The following is a 24,240-nucleotide window of genomic DNA, read 5'->3' on the forward strand; positions in this document are numbered from 1 at the left end:
GGTGGGCACGGGTCATTCCTGGCCTCCCCAGCTGGTGCTGCTCAGGAGGACTTACTGGTACCACAAGCAGGTCCACACTGGGCGGGGGGGGGGGGGGGGCAAGCGCCACAGCGCTGGGGGCCCTAAGAGAGCAACGCACAGGGTGCTTGCCGAGGGATGGGTGTGTCGGTCCTTTTCGCCCATTTTACTCACAACAGGCATCTCAGTGCTCAGCACTCAGGACCAGCATTACCTCAAAATGACCATCCCATGCAGTGTGGTCTGATAGCAAAATATAATAACAACAATAATAATAAACAAATAAAGGGACGTGGCGTCTACTCTCCGTTCGGCCTTGACTCTGCAGGTGAGAGCTTGCAGACTTTCCTCAAGATGCCAGAAGGGCTCTAAAAGCCTCAGAAACATGCCCAGCTCACAGAGCTTCTTGGAAAAAGGTAACTGGATACACAAGGTTATTCAGAAAGCGAGCCTGAACACCTAGATAGTCCCTTCTTCTCCCCCCCCCATTCTATGCTGGGCAAAGCGTAATGGAAAATGAAATTGTCACGTTCTGTAACTTTTCTTTCACCCTGCGGGACCAAAAGAATGGCCTTTGGGTAGCTCTCCTGGGCCACCTGTGAATAGGGCCTTTGGTAAACTCCAGGTAAAACTACCGCAACATTACTGATAGAGGAAGTTCAGATTTATCTTGTGGAGAAAGAAGGTAAGAGCGGCGTGTGTGTGCTAGGGTTTAATTTGTGGACTCAGCATGTAAGAGCCGGGAGGCCCTGAGGGAGAGGAGGCCAACCCCTCAGACCCCGAATGAGGAAGCGGAAACCTGGGAGGTGGAGGGGGCAGCCCCACATCACACAGCCAGACCAGGCCTGGCTTCTTAGCCCACTGCCCTGTGCCGCTTGCTATAGATAAGGCCAGCTCAGGATGGCCCCAGAGCTTCACCAAGCACAGCAGAAGAACTGTCTTCCCAGGCTCCTGTGCTCTTCATAAAATTTTTCTCAAACCACTAACTGGTGGATTCTGAGATAAATGAGTGAATTCTCTTGGTACTCAATACACTCAGCAACCATCCCCCCTTTATAAAGGTGTGAGAGCACTTCCACGTGAAGACCACAGATCTGTGTCTGGGTCTCTGCTCTGCAGGAGACCACCGGGCCGGCTGGGCCCGGGGACAGCCTCAGTCCTGGGGCCTATGGCAGCAGTCACCGTGCACACACTCTTCCCAGTTGCCCATCACCTAAAATGATCTTCAGCCCCTTTCCCTAAACCAGTACAGGCTCCCTTCCCACCGATCGCAAACGATAAACTAGAACACCTGTTTCCATAGTGAAAACTACCTTGGAAACAGAACGAGCCGAGAGTCTAATTTTTGTGAGTCCTCTCAGCTCCTCCACCCTCTCGTCCCTGCCCTCCCTCCCCTGCATTCATTCACTGCTCACAGGGGTATGTGTGGCCCTCACGCCTGGCAGGGTCCAGGGCAGGTGGGGTCTGGGTGTCCCTGCCAGCCCCACTGGCCGCCAGCAGAGGGGAAGAGAGAGCAGGAAAGGAAGGACACAGGCTGCCTCACCTTCACATAGGACTTCTCCGTGTCCACGAGCTCCTGGATGACTTTGCGGAGACGGTCTGCGTCGGAGAGGTGGCGGGCCAGGGGCCGGGGCGGGGGGTCCCGACTCCCCTGTGGTGCCTCCATGCCGTCCGTCTGGGTGTCGACAAAGCTCCTGCACAGTGCAGCGATCTGCTCAGCACTCTGAAAGGGGACAAGAAGGCAAAATCGAGTGATGGAGGCTCGCCGTTATCACCACCTGTCCACCAGGGACACGAACAAGGTCCTTACCTCTGTCCAGCATCCTTCCACATCTCATAGGACCACACACCAGGGCAAGTGGTTTCACTCACCTAAAGCCGCTGTGGTCAACACTCGAGAAAAGTTAAGGAAGACAGGTGCCTACGCTCCTGCTCCACATTTATACAGGATGGTTTTCATTGACCAAACGGCTGTCTGACAGAGGCTTTCTTTAGTGCTGAAACCACAGAGGAAGGCATAGGGCTAACCCTCTGCAGTGAAGCTGAGACAGCTCGAAAGCAAGAACATATGGCTTTCTTCTGACAGAGACTGGAGGAACCCTCAAGTCTATGGCCCTAAGACACCTTTCTGACCTGGAAGCCATTCTTGGAGACCACCTTCCAGCCAAACAACAGACAAGCCCATAAAATAACACCTGAGAGGAGCATGCTCCTTAGAACAATCAATTACACCAGATCAAAAGGGCAACATTTGCCCAGAAGCAAAGATGAGAAGGCAGGAAGGGGCAGAAAATCAGGACGAAAAGAAACAGAGAAACTAGAACGGAAATGGGGAGAGTGCTGACACATTGTGGGGAATGAAGCCAAGGCCATGAAACCTTTCATGTACAAACTATCTAATGGGAAACTAATTGCTCTGTAAACTTTCTAAAAACAAAAAGATTGCAGGTAGATTATGAATCAAAAAAAAAAGAACGTACAGCTTTCTAACGAGCACAAGGAGCGGGGAGCCCCTTTGGGCCACTCTGTCCCCTCCACAGCTGGCTTAATGAAGCTCTAAGCCCCCATCCAGAAACAACTCCAGGAGGGACAGGAAAGGTGTGGCACAATGGCCATTTCAGGATGGCATGGCCACTGCGGGCCCAGGCTTCTGCCCTCAAACCGAAGCCACTCAGCTCTGCAGTCCTGTGCCATATAGTGGTGCTATGACAGAGTGTTTGAGCTGCTGCACCTGCCAGGAGTGGGTGCAGAGACAGAGGTGTGTAAGGAAGACCGGGCCCCTGCCCCATGGGGTGGAGCACCCAGTGAGGGTACAGACGACTCACAGTATCGCCTGTGAGTGCTGGCAGAGAGGGATGAGCGAGCTCTGTGGGGCCCCTCACCAATAAGCGGAGCCTAGAGCTGGTTCTTAGGCAGTGAGTATGTGTCAGTCCCAGGGAGGGTGGGAGATGAGAGAATGTGCTCGTTTCAGGTAGTGGAAACAGAATCACACAGACTCAGAGGCAAGAAAGAGCAGGAACATCTGGGGCGACATAGAGCCTTCAGAGCGAGCGCTCATTGAAATTTAAGCCCAGCGTGATCAAGCCTTCTCAGGGAGACCCTATTTGTACACCCTGCCTTAGGCTGGTGGTTTAAAGCCTCCATGTGTCTCCTCCTCTATGCTTCCACCATTCTCAGAGCATCCTCGATTACATTCAAACAATCTCCATCCCAGGTTAACCCGTAATCAGTTGTCACCAAGTCAACTCTGAGTCATGGCAACCCCATGTGTGTCCGAGTAGAACTGTGCTCCATAGGGTTTTCAATGACTGATTTTCTAGAAGTAGATATCACCAGGACTTTCTTCTATGGCACCTCTGGGTGGACTCAAATCTCCAACCTTTTGGTTAGCAGCCAAGCACATTAACCATTTGCACCACCCAGGGACTCCACATCCCAGGCTACCCTCTCCTACATCATTGTTGACCACTGCCCCAAGTGGCTGGTGCAGAGAAGTGTCCAGTTTATCCCTGGTACACTGGCATTGCTATCTAATAACAAAGTAGCCTAGTCCCAGCCCAGAGTGTTATTGCAGCATCACAATTACAGGCAGAGGGAGTGGTCACATCACTACTCTCCATCAATCTTTGACAACTTTCTCTCTCTCAGCTAGAACTTCCTCCCTTTTGTTTAAATGCCTTCATGCCTGATGTGTACCACTTGGTCTGTCTGGGGTAAAACACGGAGCTTATTAGGAGCATCTCTTAATACTTAATGCCTTTTCTTGGCTTAGATATTTCCAGAACACAAATGACTGGTACATACTGCAACCAAAGAGGAAAGGAAGTTGAAAATCATGCTGGCCGACTTCAGTGACCTGATGCATGCTTTTATACAAGCTGTCTCCTGACAAACTGAAGTGTCTCAAGAGAAAAACTATGATATGTTCGTTTTCCTGCTCCCTCCATGTCCCATCCTCCCTCTCTCAATACGGTATCTTCATGTGATGGAAATAGAACATCAACATTAAAACTCAAAATTGGCCTTCTGATTTGTCTTTCAGTTCAACTCAGTGAGGACCAAGTGAGTTCTGCTCTGTCTCCAAGGAAGTGAAGACAGGTCCTGCACAAGGAGGTGAGACTCACCAGGTAAGGAACACCAAAGATCTGCAAAAGGTAGACGAAACCAACACGAGCTTGTGTGGAACAGACTAAAGATGTAATTAAACAAGTAGAAGCATCACTTTGGAACAGGTTGTCTCGCAAGACTTCAGGGAAGAAGTGAGTTGGAACCCGGCCATTGAAGGAGTATATTCCAAGGAAGAACCACAGAATGAACAAAGGTGCCGTGGAAAAATGAGCCAATTGTGTAAACAGCCTAAGTCAAGGAGGAGGAGAAGCTGAGGCCCCACAGGTATCTGCTGTGAGATCACCCAGGTTGCTTGGCTCTTTAAATCAATTGCTTCCTTTTATTTTGCACATTAATTTTGGTGCAAAAGTCAGATCAACCAGGTAACAGCTACTAAGCCACCAACAAAACACATATAGACACATCTGATATAAAATGATTTACTTCTAAAACGGTTCAAAGCATATGTAAGTACAGATGATTTCTCCTTGGATTTACATATTATCCACTTGTTTCTCTTTTTAACTGTGAACACAAGTATATTTCTGGTAAGGCCTGCCAGAAGATGTTAATTTCTGGGTAAACTGTCAAGTAAGAAAACAGATATAGATCTGAAGGTCATTCAAGGCACCCATCAGAATGCAACTTGATCAAAATGTCTCATATCATACTTAAAATAAGCAAATTTTCTTATGATCATTATGACGGAACTTCACTGTTGTTCAATCATGCCCGATAAGCCTAATGATATATCCCAGCTGCCATCGAGTCAACTCTGACTCATGGCGGCCCCACATGTGTCAGAGTAGAATTGTGCTCCATAGGGTTTTCAATGGCTGGTTTTTTGGAAGTAAAACACCAGGCCTTTCTTCTGAGGCACTTGAACCTCCAACCTTTTGGTTAGCAGCCAAGCGCATTAACCGTTTGCACCACCCAGGGACTCCAATGATATGTAGCAAAAGTCAAATATAACAGTCTAGCCAACAAGGCGGCTTCCTTGTCTTCCAGGATGTGAGCCTCATGAAGGAGCACTAGGGAATATCCCCAACACTCCGAGTTCTGCCCTACTTCTTCCCAGTGGACCTCAACCCTGGTCACACTACTAGCTTTGTTTGGGGAGCTTTAAAAAATACCCATGCCTGTTAGGGTCATGGTTTCATGGGACATCATAAGTAATTGGCCTAATATTGCTTTTAGTGTTTCTGTTCTACCTCCCAGTTTGTTGTGTAGTGCCTGTAGTCCTAAAAGATTGCAAGCAGCCATCCAAGGTACAACAGTGGTCTCTATTTGCCTGGAGCAACACAGGAAAAACGAGAGTCAAGAATAAGAGGAAGAAATGGAATGTGTGGCTAATGGCCTCCATGAACAACTGCCTCCTCCTTTGTCATGAGACCAAAAGAACTGGATGGTGCCCGCCTACCATTTCTGAACATTTTGAGCAAAGATTCTACAGAAGACTCCTGATCAAAAGGGGGAAAATGCGAAATAGAATTTCAAATTCTCATGGAATCCAGACTTTCTGGAGCCATTGAAGCTAGACAAACCCCTGAAACTACTGCCCTCGAACAATCTTTAAACCTTAAACCAAAAATATCCCCTGAAGTCTTCTTTAAACCAAACAGTAGGTTAGCATATTTAGTGAAGAATATTTGCCTTGAATGTCATGCTCCTTTGAAGAATTATCTGTATGGCTCACACTGACACAGCATCTGGAAAGCTGAGATAGCTTAGGGAGCAGTGAATTTATGTTAATGCGGAAGGAACACTTTAGAAAAGGAGAGTGACTGGTTGCACAACTTGAAGAATGTAATCAGTGTCACTGAACTGTATGTATAGAAATTGTTGAATTGGTGTATGTTTTGCTGTGTATACTTTCAATAACAATAAGAAATAAATAAATAAATTTGTAACTTTAAAAAAAGAAAAAAATACCCATGCCTGGAACAGCTGAATCAGGATCTCTGGGGTACCAAGTGCAGACATTTTTTTTAAAGCTTTCCCAGTGTTGCTAGTGGGTGCCTGTGTGGGCAAGGAACTTGCTTGGCCATCCCCAGAGTGATGATGGACCCAGAAGATCACCCCATGCCCAGTCTGCACTACAGGGTGGCCGGGGGTAGCGGGAAGAGGGCCAAATCACACCAGGACCCTCGTGTTCCAGGCATGGTTCTCTACTAACTGAGCTAAACAGCCGGGATAATAATACTCAGCCTCCAAAACGCACTTACATGAAATCTCTATACTAGGATTTGCACGGCAAGCTCACACAATATAACTCTGCAATCCTAAAAAATAACAGTTTCCAGGGCTGCGGACTCTATATTAAGCTTGCATACACTGCATAAAGTAAGATCTGACAAAATGCACCATAAGTTAAATGGCATCTGGTGAGATTACAGCTTTGCCTTACTGGGATGTCGAAAATCACACCTAACAATGCAGTGTTAAAATAACGAGATTTTAAAAATAAAGTATCTTGCCATTTTAGAAAATCAGAATTCATTTTCAGAACACTTCTGGTAAGATTAACTTCTAAAAAGTGAACGTTAGCTGGAATTTTCATTGTAAATGCACTTCTTAAGTACCATAATTAAGTGCTCAAGTGCTACAAAGCCACCTTTTGTGCATTTGGCTGTTCAGCTGATGTCTAAGGGAGTCTGGAAGGATAACTTTGGATCAAAAAGGAGGCATCGTCCACATAAAAACCTGCACCCAAACATATGTAGCAGCTTTATTCATAACAGCAAAAACTTGGAAGCAACCAAGATCTCCTTCATAGGTGAAGGGATAAACAAACTGTGGTACATCCATTCAGTGCAGATCAATGCACATTGCTAAGTGAAAGGAGCCAGTCTGAAAAGGCTACATCCTGAGTGATTCCAACTATATGACCTTCTGGAAAAGGCAAAACTAGTGAGACAGCACACAGATCAGTGGTTGCAGAGGCTTAGGGGAGGAGGTGAGGGATGAAGAGGCGGAGCACAGGGCATTTTTAGGGCCGTGAAACTATTCTGGATGATGCTGTCATGGTGGACGCATGACATCATGCCATTTGTCAAATCCATAGGAACGTACAACACAAAGAGTGAACCTAAGTAAACTATGGACTTAAATTCATAATAGTGTCTCAATATTGGTTCATCAAGGATAACAAACGTACCCCATGAATGCAAGCTGTTAGTAACTGGGGGAACTGTTAGAGGGAGAGAGAGGGCACATGGGAACTCTTGGTGCTTTTTGCACAACTGTCCGACAAACCTAAAACCGCTCTAAAACAAAAGAGGAGAAGGTGATGACGACCCTACCGCCCCACACCCCCGCGTGCTGAACAAACAAAACTCTAAAATAGAACAGCAAGCACGGGTGGCCCCTAAATGGAGAATTATTATACATGTGTTTTAGATTGTATCTGAGCGAGTCACTTCGGTGGTTACATTTCGGTTCTTCCATTCTGAGTGAAGAATGGTTAAAGGTAGAATCCTGGATGTATCTGATAAACAGTTACTAGAAATAGCGACTATCTGGGTTGGGATATTTTCACATGTGTATGTGGTGATAGGGTGAAGGCACCAACTAAAGAGTCAGGAGACCAGAGTTCTTGCCCCACCTCTGCCCCCAGTCCTCCATGCGATCCTGGGTGAGATCCTCACATTTGTGAGTCTTCTTAACAATTTCCTGAAAGCCCTCCTGAGGCTTTGCAGGTGATGGGGAGCACGCAGCAGCAGGAACTTTCCTGCACAGGGCTGCCTCCTCTCCAGCTCTCCCCTAGCCCTGACCACCCCCAGGTACTTGGCAGAGTGTGGACAAAGCTGGCTTGCTCCTCCGCTGCCTCTGCCCACCATGTGGTCATGGCTCTCTAGGGCCAGGTAGGATGCAAACACACACAGGTGTTCTAGGGAGGAGCCACCTGCCTCTGCGGGCCATCTCTGCTCAGACAGGTGAAGGTGGCTCCACATACACAATGACAACTGTGGCATCTATGAGGCTGATCGCCCACCCTGGAGCACGGCTTTCAAGGGAGATGACAATGTGCAGGAGTTGGGTGTGGGCGTGGATGAGGCGCCATGGCCTAGCCGTGTGTGCAGGTATGTGTGCAGGTGCAGAACAAAGAACACTGGGACTTGGAGAGAGTGCTCAGATTGGTGTCTTACAGCTCCTCATCATCAGTGCAAAAAGCCTGGGTTCATAGTGGGCCTCGTCTTTTATACGAGAGCACAAAACAATTATTTTCTTTATGAATTCATAAAATGATTAAATGAAAACTTTTTCTCCCTAAACCTATGCTGCCTGGAAAAGCAGTGGTATTGATCTAAAACAAAAAGTTTTCAAGTTTTTAAGGTTACCGAAAGGATGATCCCTGCTAGAAAACAATTTGATCTTAATTATAGACAAGGAGCATCTCATGAAGGAGCTCCAAATTAAGAAAGAAGACTAAACAAAAGATTTTTTTGTTGTTTTGTCTTAAAAAGGTATATGGATAAGGACAACTGCTTCCTTATACTGGGGCTGAAAGGTGTCTATTCTCAAGGAGCCCATAAAGCCGCTTCTCGGGGGTGGCACAAGAAAACGGCTTCTGATAATCAGGCACCTGGCCTCAGCTTCTCCTTGGAGGAGAGGAGAGGCAGAGTCCTGTTCTGAAACCAAGCTCTGAGTCGCTCGGATGACATACCTAACCTAGATTCAGTGCGGTGTATTTTATCAGAAAGATATCACGGCAGCCTCCTCTTGACCTGAATTAGTGAAATCTGTTCCCCTGATGATAACCACCTTCCCATTGACTTTGCTTTTATCTGGAGACATCACTACGAAGGTTTTTCAATTTCCCTGTGGGTTTGGGAACCTAAACAAAATTCACTGTAGGATAAGTGCTGTACATTTTCTAGAACTGTTTAGAGACTGGCTGAGATTTCATGGCTGTTCCAGGAGATCTGAGTGCTGATCAGCAGCCCTGCCCTCATCAGAGCCAAAGCCATTCCCAGCTTTCCTTCTGGGCCCTCACTAAGGGACTCTCGGTACTGTACCTCTTTTTTGTCAAAGGCATCTGTTCGCACCACTTGGGTTCAAAAACACTTCCAGCTGAAGAAAAAAGGCTTAAAAGTGCCGCAAAATTTGGGGTAATATTTCATACAGAAACACTTAAAGCTGAATGGCAGCATTTGGAGACCACGTGCACTACTTTGGAATCCCTGGTTTAGAGAAAAAGAGCGTTAACTTTGCGGGGGGATGTCAGGAACAGACTTCACCAACATGCAGATCTAAAAGGAAAGACACCTTCACAATGTTTGGTCAGTGGGTCTTATCATAGTGTGTGATCAATGTGGCAGAGCCACAGCCCCCACCCCGTCCTCCTCCCTCTCCGCCTCGCGGACCAGCTTCCAGCTTCACACTGAGCTGTCAGCATGGACCAAATCCAAGTCTGGATAATGTGCACCAAGTGTCACCCAGGACATGAGGCAGGAGAACTAGGCTTCTGCTACTTCTGTCCACCCTTAAAACGTTGGAAAAAATTAAAAATACGTTTCAGGCCCTGCGTGAATGGCCAGTTATCCTCTGGGATTGTCTCGTCCTGGGAAGGTGGCCAGTTTGCATAGTTTGCGCTCTCTTTACCAGTTGCTGTCAAATTGATTTCAACTTGTGATGACCCCATCTGTGTCGGAGTAGAACTGTGCTCCGTAGGGTTTTCAATGGCTGAGCTCTTGGAAGTAGACCACCAGGCTTTTGTTCCAAGGTGCCTCTGGGTGGACTCGAACCGCCAACCCTTTGGTTAGCAGCTGAGCATGTTAACCACTTGCGCCAGCCAGGGACTCCCGTGCTCTCTTACTGCGCACTGAAGACTCCCAGTACACTGTCTGGAAGCCACGGGCGTCTGCATTACAAAATCATCTCAGCATGCACGTAGTGTCAGCTATCACCTCCAGCAAATTAGTGAGAAAAGCTCCCCTTAGGAAAAAAAAGATCTAAAAATTCTGCAAAGGACTTTTTCTCAACTCACTCTGCATATATCTAGTATACAGTCGTATGCACATAACATCCTTTAGGGCAACGTCCAACCGCATATACGTCCATGGTCCCTTAAGGTTATAATAGAGTTCAGAAATCCTGATCAGAGAATAGGACGCATTGGATTTAGGCATGTCACTCTCCACAATCACAATAATGCTCAAAAACAAAAAATTCTCCAAGCTCAATCAGCTCCACTGAAAGCTACATGGCTAACAAAATTGTGAGAGGGATCTATATCAAATACGGAGACTTGCTAATGACGTGGATTGAGGTACAAACACAAAAGCGAATCCCTCTCAGCACGCTGACCATCACTGCTAAGGCACGAAGCTTGTTCCAGATGCTTAAAGGAAAAGCAGGACCAGACTACGATAGTGAGCTTAGTGCCAGCTCTGGGTGGTTTAAGTGTTTCAAACAATGCTTGTCACTGCATAATCCGGGGTATAGCAAGGGCAACAAGCGCCCAGGGGCAATCTCTAAATTGTTCCTCCCTCAATTTCAAGATGAATAGACGTTGATAGCTGTGACCCATCAGCAGAAACACCCTCCCCCCTCGTCTGCTGCCTCAGTCAGGCACCTTTCATCTTTTGCGCACCTCGGAATGTCATTCCGCGCCTCGTCTGGCGCCCTCTCGGACTTGCACCCAGGGGCAAGCGCCCCCGTCTGCCCCCCCAACACACTACGCCTCTGTGCATAATATGAAAGCGAGTGGGGAGTCTTCAAGTGCTGATGCGAAGGCAGCAGAAAAAGTTGTTGAAACCTTAGATCAACTAATTGTAGAGGGAGGTTATTTGCCTCAGCAAATTTGTAATATGGACAAAACCTCCTTATTCTGGAAGCAAACGCCTGAAAGGACCTTCACCCATAACATGGTGTTCACACAATATCCAAATCACGTAACGTCCTATTCACAGAACATATCGTGAACATTAAGAGACGCATGACTGTATATAAGGCTAACACACTCAGCTGCTAACCGAAAGGTTGGAGTCCACACAGAGGTGCCTTGGAAGAAAGGCCTGGCAATCTACTTCCAAAAAATCGGCCACTGAAAACCCTGTGGAGCACAGCTCTACTCAGACACACATGGGGTCACTGTAAGTTGCAACTGACTCAATGGCAACTTTCTTTTTTTAAACTAAACAAAGTTTGGGGCTGGAGGTGGAGGAGTATCTGCTAACACCCCAAAGCAACAAAGGGCATGCAGCAGGCCAGGAGCTGAGGCCAGTTGTGGCCCTGGGGCTGAGGTAGTGGCAGGAGATGCAACAGGAGAGAGAGGCAAGGCCTTGCAGACACGTGTTGAGAATTTTGAACGCCACTGGAAGAAGGGGCATGGTATGGAGAACTTTATATTAAAGAGAAGAGAGCACGGGAGAGCAGGCGTACGTACAGGCGACCACAGCGGTCCTGACGGGACAGCGGGACACCCTGCCACCTACCAGGCACACACCTTCATAGTGAAGATGGCAGAGGAAATCATCACGCCGGTGCTACAGGAGAAAGAGGCATGCTCTGCCTGCTCCCCTTCCATCAGCACAGACTCCCTGCCCGCCTCAGTACCAGCGTGAAACATACGCAGGGCCTTAAAGTATGTTTGGATTTAGGTTTCTTAAACTATTCCTTTATTCAAGATGGAAAATTTAAGCACACATATTCTGGAGTTAAATTCCTGGCCCCAGCAATTACCCACTATGTAACCTCAATTCATTTCTCCCTGTCTCAGTTTGCTACCCTGTAAAACAGGGATCCCATTTTATAGGGCTGTTGAGAGGATTAAATGAGATACAACATGTAAAATTTCTTAGCCCAGTGCAAGAATCAGTAAAGGCTGTTGTTAGCTGTCGTCGGTTGAGTCAGCCCCAATTCATGGAGATCCCGTGCACAATGGAAAGAAACGCTGCCTGGTCTTGTGCCATCCCATGATTGGTTGGGAATCGGATCATTGTGATCTGATCTGATTTTCAGAAGTAGATTGCCAAGCCTTTCTTTCCAGTCCGTCCTGGTCTGGTAGCTCTGCTGAAACCTATTCAGCATCACAGCAATACGCAAACCTCCACCGACAGATGGGTGGTAGTCGCGTGTGGGGTGCCCTGGCCAAAAGTGAACGCAGGTCTCTCACACAGAAGGCAACCGTTCTACCACTGAACCACCACCAACCTCGGCAATAAAGCTTCCCCATTAAAAAAACCAAAGCCGCTACCGTCGAGTCAATTCTGACTCATAGTGACCCTACAGGATAGAGCAGAACTGCTCCCTAGGGTTTCCAAGGAGTGGCTGGTGAACTCGAACTTCCAACCTTTTGGTCAGCAGCTGAGCTTTTAATCACTGTGCCACGGGGTTCCCCCCAAAAGATTAGGACTCAATAAAGTTACAATTTGTATAGGGAATTTCATTTCTCAAATTCTGCTAATTTTAGAAGTATGGAAGAGTAAGTTTCTCTGGGTGTCCCTATCAGATTCCACTGAATCAGCAATTTCCCACGAGCACCTGCTCTCTGCAGACTTGTCCAAGGCCCTGGGGGCAAAGCAATGACCACGGAGGATGGAAACTATGGCTCTGACCTCTATGCCACAGCGTAATGGGAGTCAGTGGCAGGACGACAGGCAACAAGGACACCCCACCACCACCAAGGGGTACAGACAGTGTCTCAGATAGAGGGCGAGGGGAAAACTAAAACACAGGAGACACGCAGAGGGCTGGGGCCACCGCTCTAACAGGAGCTCAGAGAAAGAGAAGGTGGAGTTTGCACAGACCCAAGGGATGGAGGCAGCGGGGCACTCCCAGGCCTCGGGGAAGGGCAGCCAGGCCCACTGGTGGACACATTATCTTGGAGAGGGCAGAGGGCATTTATGTGGCACTTGCTGTGTACCAAGAAACAAACCTTCTGTGATCAGTTGGCACCCGTTAGGCAGGGCAGAGCTGGGAGCTGAAGCAAAGGATGCACTGTGTTAACTATGAATTGGCCTCCAGACCAGCGTCTTCAGCAGGGTGGCTGTGCCTGCCAGCACTGGGCCTGCTCCCCAGGAAGGAGCAGCTGATCCAATGGGTATGAAACACGAAGGGAGCTGGGCCCAGGCTTGCACATCCTCGCTTCCTGCCTTCTGCTTGGTTTCCTTATTTAACAGGAGTTTGGTCAGAATTCAGGCATGAGTAAGATACGCACTCTCTCTGCCAAGGATGTTTCAAGGGATTCGGGTCCCATTTCTACCCAGTTGGGCATCTCTCTTACATAAAATATTGGATGCTTCAATATTACTTATGAAATTTACACAAAATGGCTCGCTCTAGCTAATATTCCCCTTCCAATGGATGCCAGGTACTGACGTTGTCTTTTTCTTACTTTTAAACCAGAGAGAAATACATGGCTTACTTCTGATGAATGGTTAAATTTACTCATCAAGAAAGACACATGCAAAAAGATATGATACCCACAGTATAAGACTTTTAACAACCCCACTGATGAGTTAAGGTGGATCCTAGAGAGCAGTGGTCTGTAAAGTATGACCTGTGGGCCAAATCTGGCCCATTGCCTGTTTGTGTAAATAAAGTTTTATTAGAAACACCCTCATTCATTTACAAATTAGTCTGTGGCTACTTCTGCACTACAATGCAGAGTTGAGTAGTTGTGAGAGAGATCACCACCGTATGGTTCCTAAGATAAAATATCTGGACATTTATAGGTAAAGTTTGCCAACCCCTGGTATAGACAGATGAAGCCTGATTAAAAAAAAAAAAAAAAAAAAACTCTTCTTTTGAAAATAAATCTGAACTAAAACTCAAAATTATCTATAAAACTTTATTCTGAAACTTTTTCAGTAAGTAAAGTGTAAGTTTTTAAAATGACTTATACATACTATTTGTTTAGAGACTACAAATGACACTGTAATCCACATCAAAATTTAATATGCCCTCCTGGTTAACACTTGTCTTCAATTCTACCTTCCCTGACTACAGCTTTCTTTATTAAATTAATATATCTTTGTCAAGCCTCTTTTTTTTTCCCCATCTTTGTTATTTGTTTTAGGTATGTAAACAAGATACACACTTCTTTGCCTTTCTGGAAAATTTAGGTTTTATATATAGAGAGAGAGCCCTGGCGGCACAATAGTTAAGTGTTTGGCTGCTAACCAAAAGGTCGGCAGGCAGTTCAAATCCGCCAAATGCTCCCTGAAAACCCTATGGGGCAGTTCTACTCTGTCCTATAGGGTCGCTATGAGCTGGAATAGACTTGATGGCAAGGGGTTTGGTTTTTGGTCTTTTATATATACACATGTATATATATATATATATATAATTTATTTATTTATTTTATAGTTTGTCTATATATGAATGTTACTTGGTCTACATGATATTATTTCATGTTTTCTTTTTATGATTTTTTTATGTTGCTTTTGAATTTTGCTTTTTGCTAGGTGGGATTATTCAGTTTGCTTTTCCTGTAACTCAAGACATTATGACATTAAATTCTGTCAGTGATTACTTCATACCATTTAACATTCATTCTAACTATGGTTCTCCAGTTAAAGAAACCTCAGAACCAATCACTTTCAACTCAGTTTTTTAGAAAAACACATGCTTTACTATTTATGAGTTTCCATATCTGTCAATGCCACCCCTGCCCACACTTTCCCATCCAGAGGCATTTATCTCAAATCTCGGCTCCTTTTAGTCTCTTCCTTCGATACTGCCTCAGAGCCCACTTTTGTTCTGATAATCACATAAGTTCGTTTAAACTTGTGTATTTACAGTAAGTCTTCCTTTGATGGTTAGAGTGCTGTTCAATGCTCTGATTCTAGCTGGTCTCAGTGTCTACTGCTACTTTTCTCAAACACAGCATTTCTATTCAAGAGTTGTTTCTTGGGCTTTATTCTTGGCAATTTATAGTATATTACTGAGCAGTTTTTACAGGAAAAGTCTTCAAGTGGTATGTATTCTGAGAATTTTATTGAGCTAAGAATTTTTTTTTTCCTTCTTAATTACAAAAGGTTGTACACTAAGACACTAGAAAGACTATCTTCTGCCTTTATTTGAAAAGTGTCAATGACACCAGTTATAATCAAATTGTTAACAGGCTAGAGCTTTGACAAATCTATATTAGCTATTTTCGGGTATATAATGGAGCCCTGGTGGCACAATGGTTAAGCACTCGGCTGCTAACTGAAAAGTTGGCGGTTTGAACCACCAGCAGCTCCGAAGGCGAGAGACCTGGCAACCTGCTCCTATAAAGATTATAGCTTAGGAAACCCTGTGGGGCAGTTCTACTCTGTCGCACAGGGTCGCTATTAACTGAAATCTATTTCATGGCCTCTAACAACAACAAAATCTATAATATAAATAGAAGACCGAGCAATAGGGTTAAATCCTAAAAAAAATTCCATATACTTCAGTGTAACAGTTCAGGCTCTGTGCAAGGTTGCTTAGGACTCTGCCAGCTCTTCAAGCTCAGACTGTCCCCCTGCTGAGTCTTCACTCCCTCTTTCTAGTTGCAGTCCCTGTGGGTTCCTGGTTCCCAGCTGCAGACCCAGCACTCAGTTGTGAAAGCAGCTCTAAACCGCTCAGAAAACAATCATTTGGTTGCACTTACTGCAGTGCCCTGATGATATTCCTTGGGCATCTTAGATCAGCTTCTGGGCTGTCAAGAGAGTCGATTCCTCTGCTGGCTCTCTCTAGCTGTCTTAGTCTACCTTCTTAGGGAACATATGCCTTGAGTTTCCATACCCTTGAGTCTATGAGGGTGGGGGTGAGGAGCTTCCCAATGATACAGACTAATCTCGGTCCTGATTTGCTTTTTATTAATGTAATCCTACCATTGTCCATTAATACAAAGCAATTCAGGGCAGCTATTTATTAATGTAACCTTACCATTGTTCAAAGGAGCCCTGGTGGCACAGTGGTTAAGCGCTCAGTTGCTAACTGAAAGGTTGGTGGTTCGAACCCACCAGCCACTCCTCGGAGTAAGATGAGGCATTCTGTTTCCATAAAGATTACAGCTTTGGAAACCCTCTGGGGCAGTTCTACTCTGTCCTATAGGGTTGCTAGGAGTCAGAATCAACTCGACAGCAAGGGTCTTTTGTTTTGTTTTACCATTGTTCAAGTAGTTTTACTAGATGTCATTATCACAGACATATTGTTCCCATATAATAATTTTATCTTAGGAAACATTTTTTGTAGGAACCCACAAGATAGACACTATTAGGACAGCCATGACTGCCTATTATTTGGGGTTGTTTTCAAAAACGCTTCTTTTGCTATTATGGAAAGATGTCATTTTTTCCCTCAGTGCCTGCCCCACCACCAAAAGAAAAAAAAAAGAGGGGCAGAAAAGCAGCAAATAAAGTAGAATCAAGCCAAGGATATGAAAAGTTCACTTACAAAGACACTTTTATCCCTTTGGAGGAAGAATTTGAAAATATTTTGGGTCTATATAAATGTACTTCTACAAGGACGCCGCTCTAATGGGAGAACCAGCATTATAAATGTATATTTATTCCGACTGGAAAAGTTAAAGTGGTTATAAATTGCTGGAGAAGGTTCTCTAAAAACTGCTGACAAAAGCAGCAGATTCTGTACGATTAGAATCCTCTGTGATAATGCAGAGAGGACGGCTGTGGGAACACTCAGCTTCTGGTGCCCTGAAGGTTCAGAAGGAAGCCGCCCAACTAGCCCTGTGAAGAAAAGGGCGTTCTGTTCAGGATGCAAAGGGGGTTTTCCAGTCCCGCTGCACTTCTGTGTGCCCAAAAATAGAGTTTTAAATGGTTATTTTTAAAAAAGAAGCCCAATATCCACTCTACTCATTTTAATGAATACTGATTTTAATTTTAATATATAGGCTTATATAGGGGCAGATTTTTTAAAACATGTCATTTATTTAAAAAACAAGTTGGAGGCAAAAATATTTACATATGAGTACTAGCTGTCTATAGTACAAAACTACATTTTGAACTATCAAACTAATTATTATTGAGATGCAAATGTTAGATATTAACACTGAGGGAGGCAGATGTGGCAGTCTGCTTCAGTGAAGATTGCAGACTTGCAAACCCTACGGGGCAGTTCTGCTCTGTCCTATAGGGTCACTATGAGTCAGAATCAACTTGATGACAATGGACTTGGGTTTCTTTTTTTTTTTTTAATTCCAGCATTTTTGAACTCTTCTTCCAGAGACTTCTAATTATTTGAGAGTAACACCTACTGAAAATCTTATAGGGGCTCTATGAAATAGATTCTTTAAAGGCTAAAAGAAAAAAATAACAACGACAACAAAAAGCACACTTAAACAGCTCACCCAAGTTTGTAAAAAACTAAAAAAAAAGTTATGTCAAAATTTCTAACATCATAGCCTGCAGTTTGACAGAGTAACTCTGCCTCTCAATCAAGTCTGTGAGTAAATACACATATGTTGCATGTCTCTGGAATTTAAACACAGAGTAGTCTTTTCTTTCTTTCTACTACAATCAGCGCCAGCCTTCCCTCACTGGGCAGTATGGGATAGAGCACAGAACTGGCTCTAGAATTGGCTGAGCTAGGTTTGAGTCCTGGTCCCCATCACCGATTAGCTGTGTCATGCTGGGCATGTTAGTTAACTTCTCTGAATCTCAGTCTCCTCATACTAAAACGGGGTTAGTAATATCTACCCCGTAGGGTTGTTGTCAAGCAAATGGGTTTAAATGAGACGATGTATATGGAATTCACAGCACACGCTAAGTGCTGACAAGTGTTAGCACCCTTGCTCAGTGCCCGGGGCAGCTTTTAAAACCATTTCACATGCGTGGCTCTTATTTAATTTTACCTCGCAACTATGAAACTGTTGTGGAAATACGATCCCATTCTTTTTATCGAATAAGGACTTAAGGATTCAGGGGAGTGAGGTGATTTTTCTGAAGCCCATGAATCCGTGAGTGAAAGGCTCCAGCACTCCTGGGCCAAATGTCTTAGAGAGAGGCATCTACTTTATTTAACAATTTGGTACAGAAAGGGATGAAATCCTTCTAGTCAATTCTCTTACATCTTTCTTATATATTCCACACCACAAATGTTCCATTTGGTATGGCCTTGGCATGGGGACAATCAAAGTCAACCCAAGGTAACAGCAAGACGCAGTTACAGAGACAAGGAGGCACAAAACAAACAGCCAGCCTGTTGGCTTTGCCCCATAATGTTCTTCTCCAGAATAAGCCACACACCGGTGTAAGGCCTGGGACAGGTAGTCAGAGCCAAGGCTCTGACTGGGAGAATGGAGGGGCCATTTCCCTGCAGGAATTTGTCCCTGACAAATTATGAATTCTTGAAGAACTTTTTGGAGCATTTCAGCTTAACCATCTACAGTATTTTGCTTCAGCTAGAAGCAGAGCTACCACTCAGGCTACCTCACGGGCGGGCATTTGATGAGGCCCCACTATAGCTTCAAGGAGAGGGGCAGCCAGCTCTCCTCATTCCTCAGGCTGTTTAACCTTCTCATGACATCTTCAGCACTGACCCTACTTGTGGATCAAGGGCACCTCCACAGCCCCTTATGAAGAATGCTAGGTGGTGAGGAGGGAGGGCCCATGCCCCACGATTGTCTGAAACCAACCACCTTCCCTTGGGAAGGCCACGCTTAGAATGGCCTGGCTCTTCTGTTCTAATGTCTGCTTGGAAATAAAGCTTGGAATCTGGTGTCAAAAAACAATTGTAGCTTTGGGGAGAAAAGTCATAAGCATATCAAACACCAAACTGTATTTTAATATCCTAAAACCAAACCAAACCCGTTGCCATACAGTTGATTCTGACTCATAGCGACCCTAAAAGACAGAGTAGAACTGCCCCGTAGGGTTTCCAAGGAGTGGCTGGTGAATTCAAACTGCTGACTTTTCATTTAGCAGCTTTAGCTCTTAACCACTGTGCCAGCAGGGCTCCTTAATATCCTGGTAACCTTAATTAAAGGAGCCCTGTGGTAGAATAGTTAAGTGCTCGGCTGCAAACTGAAAGGTTGGCGGTTCAAACCCACCCAGCGGCTCCATAGGAGAAAAGACCTGGCGACCTGCACCCATAAAGATTACAGCCTAGAAAACCCTATGGGGCAGTTCTACTCTGTCACATGAGGTCACTATAAGTCAGAATTGACATGATGGCACACAACAACAACAAATGTTAATGAGGTGTGGGCAGGGCCAGGGGCTAATTGCTTTAAGTGAGCACAAATGCATCCCGTGTGCCCCTTTAATTGTAGTTTTAGTTAAATTCTTTTGCTGCAATAAGCAATGTGATAGTCAAGTCGGTTACACTGACTCTGGCATTGCCTCTGATCGACGGGGTTCCTAAATAGAGTTAGGTCTCAAAGTAATCAAGATCTCATGTGAACAACATCTACCTTACACACCTTTAGCCAAGACTTTAACACCAACCAGTCTCTAAAATCTAACACTGACTAAATAAAAGAAATGAAGTAGAAGAAAAATTAAACTGAGACAGCTATTATTTTTAATAAATGGTTTGGCTATTTTGAGCAAACTTCTGGAAATACAAATCAACAAAAACAAAGTAACCAAAGCCACGTTGCCTGAGTGGAGAGAAGAATAGCAGATGAAGTCAGAAAAGGGGGAACAGACAGAAGCCTGAGCAAAACCAAAAGATGTCTGAGACAAAATGACAGTGACACTGAAAACAAAAGCGTTTTTAAAGCCTCAGGCCTAGGGAATCATTTGTAAATCTCTCCTGGGAACACTGGTTTGATCATCATCTTTGAATCTTGGTAACGCGGTTCTAGAAAAGCCCTGTGCTCAGGATCTCACTCTGCAATAGGAGGAGAGCAGTGCATGCCTGGCCCCATCCTTGATTTCTGGAATCACCAGGCTAAGGTGCCTGGCCAATCCCCTGACCTGATTATCCTCCAGGGACGTCACCACGGGGGTGTCGGGGTTGCAGACTACATAGGGTGACACTGTCAGAGGGGGTGACACCAAAATGACTGTCTATAAAATTTTTGTACAGTGTTTCAGCAGAAATTTATTATTTTGTATAAATATGTCCCTACAGTTATAACAACAAAAACATTTTTTGTAAGCCCAGCTTACATGTATCAATATACCTACAAGGCTAAAACTCTACGCTAATTTACGTTTTGAACCTTCTAATGTGCTCCAGTCAGAGCTGTCATTATTACCCAATTACAATGACGCTGCGAATCACCTGGTTTCGTCTGCACGTGCGAAAAGCACGTGGCTGTTTTCACTGCTGCCGGTGGTTTTAAAGTTGTAGATTTTGTCAAATTTTCTGGTGTTTTAGCTACAATATGTGGTAATAAGCATGGGGGGGTGACACCATGAGTTACCACACTGGGTGACACCAATCCTAATGACGCCACTGTTATCCTCTAGCGTGGGACTGTGTGAACCATGAAAGGAATGGATTCTACAACATTCCAAAACCAGCTGAAAACAGCTTGAGAGGTAGGAAGATGCAGGACTCCTCGGGTTATGCAACACTTGTGTTTCTAACCAGTTAGTGACGAAATCCCCAGTCTGTGCGAACGCAGGACTAGAGCTTTCCATGCAGCTGCACACCTCGGAGCTTCCTCACCTGACATCTATTTTCTGAAAACGCAAGAGAACTTAGGTAACAGCAAGGAATTAGAGAGCGCAGAGGAAGGTGAATCACTGAGGAGGGCCGCCTTGGAAGCTGAACAAACAAAATGAGGAAGAACGAGGGGCAATGACCAACAAAAGAAGGAAAATGTGAAAAGAGAGAATTAGGGGGTGGCTTTAAAAACATACCTTCAATTTTTTTCCTCCATACTTGTGACAAATAGATTTTCTGTTTCCCTGTTCTTCATGCTATCGTCAAGAACAGCAGGAAGACTGATTTACAAAACTAACTATCCAATCTTTCTTCTCAGCAATTAGAAGATGGTATTTGGGATGCAGTCCCTGGATGGTACCAGTGGTTTACAAGGTCAGCTGCTAACTGAAAGACTGGAGGTTCAAGTCCACTCAGAGGCTCCTTGGAAGAAGGTCTGAAGATCTACTGCCAAGAAATCAGCCAGTGAAAATCCTACGGATCACAGTTCTACTCTGAGACACATGGGTCGCCATGAGTTGGGATTGACCCAACAGCAACTGGTTTGGTATTGGGTTTGTTTTTCTGGTTAACTATGTTTTTGAGATGGTGACAATATCAGAATCTGTGCTGTATGAAGTGTCCTCAGGCAGAGTTTTTCCATAACCCTGCTCTTACCAAACAGAATAGCATATAGATTGACTCATAGCTGAGACTATAGAGGAAATTGCAAAATGACTCAGAACAATTTCTTAGAACTTAGTTTTAAGAGAGTAAAAGCAGCTACACGGTGGGGACAGGACATTATTAAAGGTGAGAATCTGCTATGAGTAATTAAAAGCATTAAAAAAAGCAGAGACAAATACATTTTTATTTATTCAGTAAAATCAGAGTTCTTATTTGAGTGCCATCTCTACACACACAACACATAAAGCTTCAAGACGGCTGTTTCAGATCCTTCCACCATGGCTCATATCTGAGAATGACTTTGTGAAGGAGATTTTAATGAAAAAATGGATGAATATTGAGACACTGTTATTGTTGTCAGGAGCCACTGAATCGGTTCTGATTCATAGTGACCCTATGTACAACAGAACGAAATGTTGTCCAGCCCTGGGCCATCCTCACAGTCATTGCTATGTTTGAGCCCACTGTTGCAGCCATTGTGTCCATCCATCTCATTGAGGGTTTTCCTCTTTTTCACTGACCCTCTACTTTACCAACATGATGTCCTTCTCCAGGGACTGGTCCCTTCTGATAACATGTCCGAAGTAAGAAAAGCCAATGTACAAGCTTCAGTATATTCCACCTGAATTTAGAGACCATCTCAAGGACAGATTTGACGCATTGAACACTAACGACTCATTTAGACACATTTAGACACTATGACCCCTATATTAAAACTTACTAAAGATAAGCTAGATAAGATTCATGGTCTCCAAACAGTAGCTAGCCAAAAATTAGATTGTAATTGTGGCTGTTTTTCCTTCCAACAAAAAGGAAAGGAGTGAGCAACAACCAAGTATTAGTTAACTCACTAGTGTGAAAAGAGGCATCAAGGAAGTCCTCTTCTCAATCCCTTGGAAAAGAAACACAGGAGGAACCATTGCTCAATCGTCCCCTAAACAGAAGAATATAAACCATTCCCTCCAAGTCCATTCACAAACTAACAAAAAACCCATTGTCATTGAGTCGATTCCGACTCACAGCAACCCTACAGGACAGAGTTGAACTGCCCCATGGGTTTCCAAGGAGTGGTTGGTGAGTTTGAACTCCTGACCTTTAGGTTAGCAGCTGAGCACTTAATCACAGCATCACCAGGGCTCCTCCAATGTCTCTTAACACGTTAAAATAAATAAATAAATAAAGCACTAATATCTAATCCCACCCACCCAATTAGACTTCAAGATAAAAACAAAGTCCAAAATACCACTAGACTAAACAAACACAGTGGTTTCCATATTGTAGGCACTGGATAGTTGATTCTGTAGCATCAGTAATACTAAGACTGATACTAGGCTATTCAACTATTTACTCAAAATCAGAATTAGTAACCTACAGTTAGGTTCCCAAAGGGAAATCTATGAATAAATTTTCTAAGACTGGTGAACTCCTTGAAATTGTATGCACCTTTTTATGTATGTATAATAAGCAATTTTGGGGGGTCCACAGCTTTCATCAGATTCTCAGACGGCCTGCTCTAAATAATCTCCTAAACAAGTAGAGGATACGGAAATAAAAACCTTAATAAAGGTTAAAGGTTTTAATTAACTTCAATGAATTGTGTGAAAGGCAGTAAGTGACCAGTGTTAATTCTAATTGTGGTCTTCTAAAATTAATTTTTCTCTTAAGCAGCCCTTCATATTCTTGGTTGTGGCAGTGGGGGTAGGGACTACATGAAGCAAAGGACTCTCTAGATCAGGTATTCATGCTGAAGGGCAGACAGTGAAGAGGATGGGGAGCAACACAGACTGTGGGAGCCATGATGGGCCTGCAAGACTGCCAAACCCACCTGTTGGTTTCACAGCGGTGAAGCTTGCAGACTTCACCCAGGACAAAGGATTATCAGTGTAAGACTTCAGGCAAAAACCCACATGTCCTTACTCCAAGCTCTCCCTACATCCAGACGGCTTCTCCTAGGAATAGGCAGGAACCTGCAAATGGTGCTTACACTGAGGATAGGATCTGGCCTGAGAAATTCAGACTCCCTGCTTTCCTCTCCCCTAAAAGTGTAATGATCCTAAGTGTTCCATAACTCTCTATCTCCAATCCAGAAACCTAGATATGTGGCCTCAAAGGCGCAGAGGACAGAAATGGAGGAATGGTACCGACTTCTCTCCTACAATCACACGTAAAATCACGTAGTTCACTCTTCACCCTACACAGGACACAGGGGGCTTGCATTCAGCCCAGCCTTGAACTGACTGTTATCCAGATAGACCAAAATTCAAGTTCAGATTCCAAGAGCACCAGCTGGAGACCCTCCTCACCACCCAACGTGTAGGTAGCTGGCTGGCTACTCTTTGAGCCTAACCCCCTGTTTGCCTTGGAAAGGATAACGCATCCCTCTACAATCCTTATCTCAGAGATGGCAGCAACACCATCAAAGGAAGGGAGAGGAAGGAGAGGCCTGTGCCAGAAGTCAACGTGGCAAACAAGCACTCAGCCAAGACCAGAAATGTCCACAGGGCGTCTCTGCTCGAGCGGACTCAAGTCTTTGTGTGGCCTCAGCCCCGCGGAGCCTCCAAGTCACTTTCCCATTAGTCATCATCCCAGCAGGATGAGAAAGGGGGTGTAATTATCCCTTGAGCACTTGGGCTTAGTTCGATAGCAAGTTAACTTCAGAGCCAGGGCTCCACCTGACAAGTCCTGATCCACAGCCCACCCGAGCCCAGTGATTCACCCCGCATCTCCCTCGGGGCTGCCTCACAGAACTTCCGCTTTTGGTGTTCTTCGTTTCACAAAGTTCTGAAGATGACTCTTAATAACCACTATTTTTTCCCCCGGAAAAACAGGATGAAAAGAGCAAGTTGGAGGAGAATGAGAGGGCAGGGGACAGAGGAAGGCACGAAGGAAGGTGCT

At 44.9% G+C, this 24,240-nt stretch overlaps 1 protein-coding gene across 1 annotated transcript in view; it reads right to left on the reverse strand.

The window, feature by feature from the left end:
- TIAM2 (TIAM Rac1 associated GEF 2) overlaps positions 1–24,240 on the reverse strand; it is a 136,192-nt gene that overhangs the window by 15,323 nt on the left and 96,629 nt on the right. The window contains exon 14 of the mRNA XM_023728900.1: positions 1,562–1,741. Within this exon, the coding sequence (XP_023584668.1) occupies positions 1,562–1,741 (180 nt within the window). The remainder of the gene's footprint in view (positions 1–1,561; positions 1,742–24,240) is intronic.

This window comes from Trichechus manatus, unplaced genomic scaffold, assembly GCF_000243295.1.
Source record: "Trichechus manatus latirostris isolate Lorelei unplaced genomic scaffold, TriManLat1.0 scaffold00002, whole genome shotgun sequence".
Classification (NCBI taxonomy): Eukaryota; Metazoa; Chordata; class Mammalia; order Sirenia; family Trichechidae; genus Trichechus; species Trichechus manatus.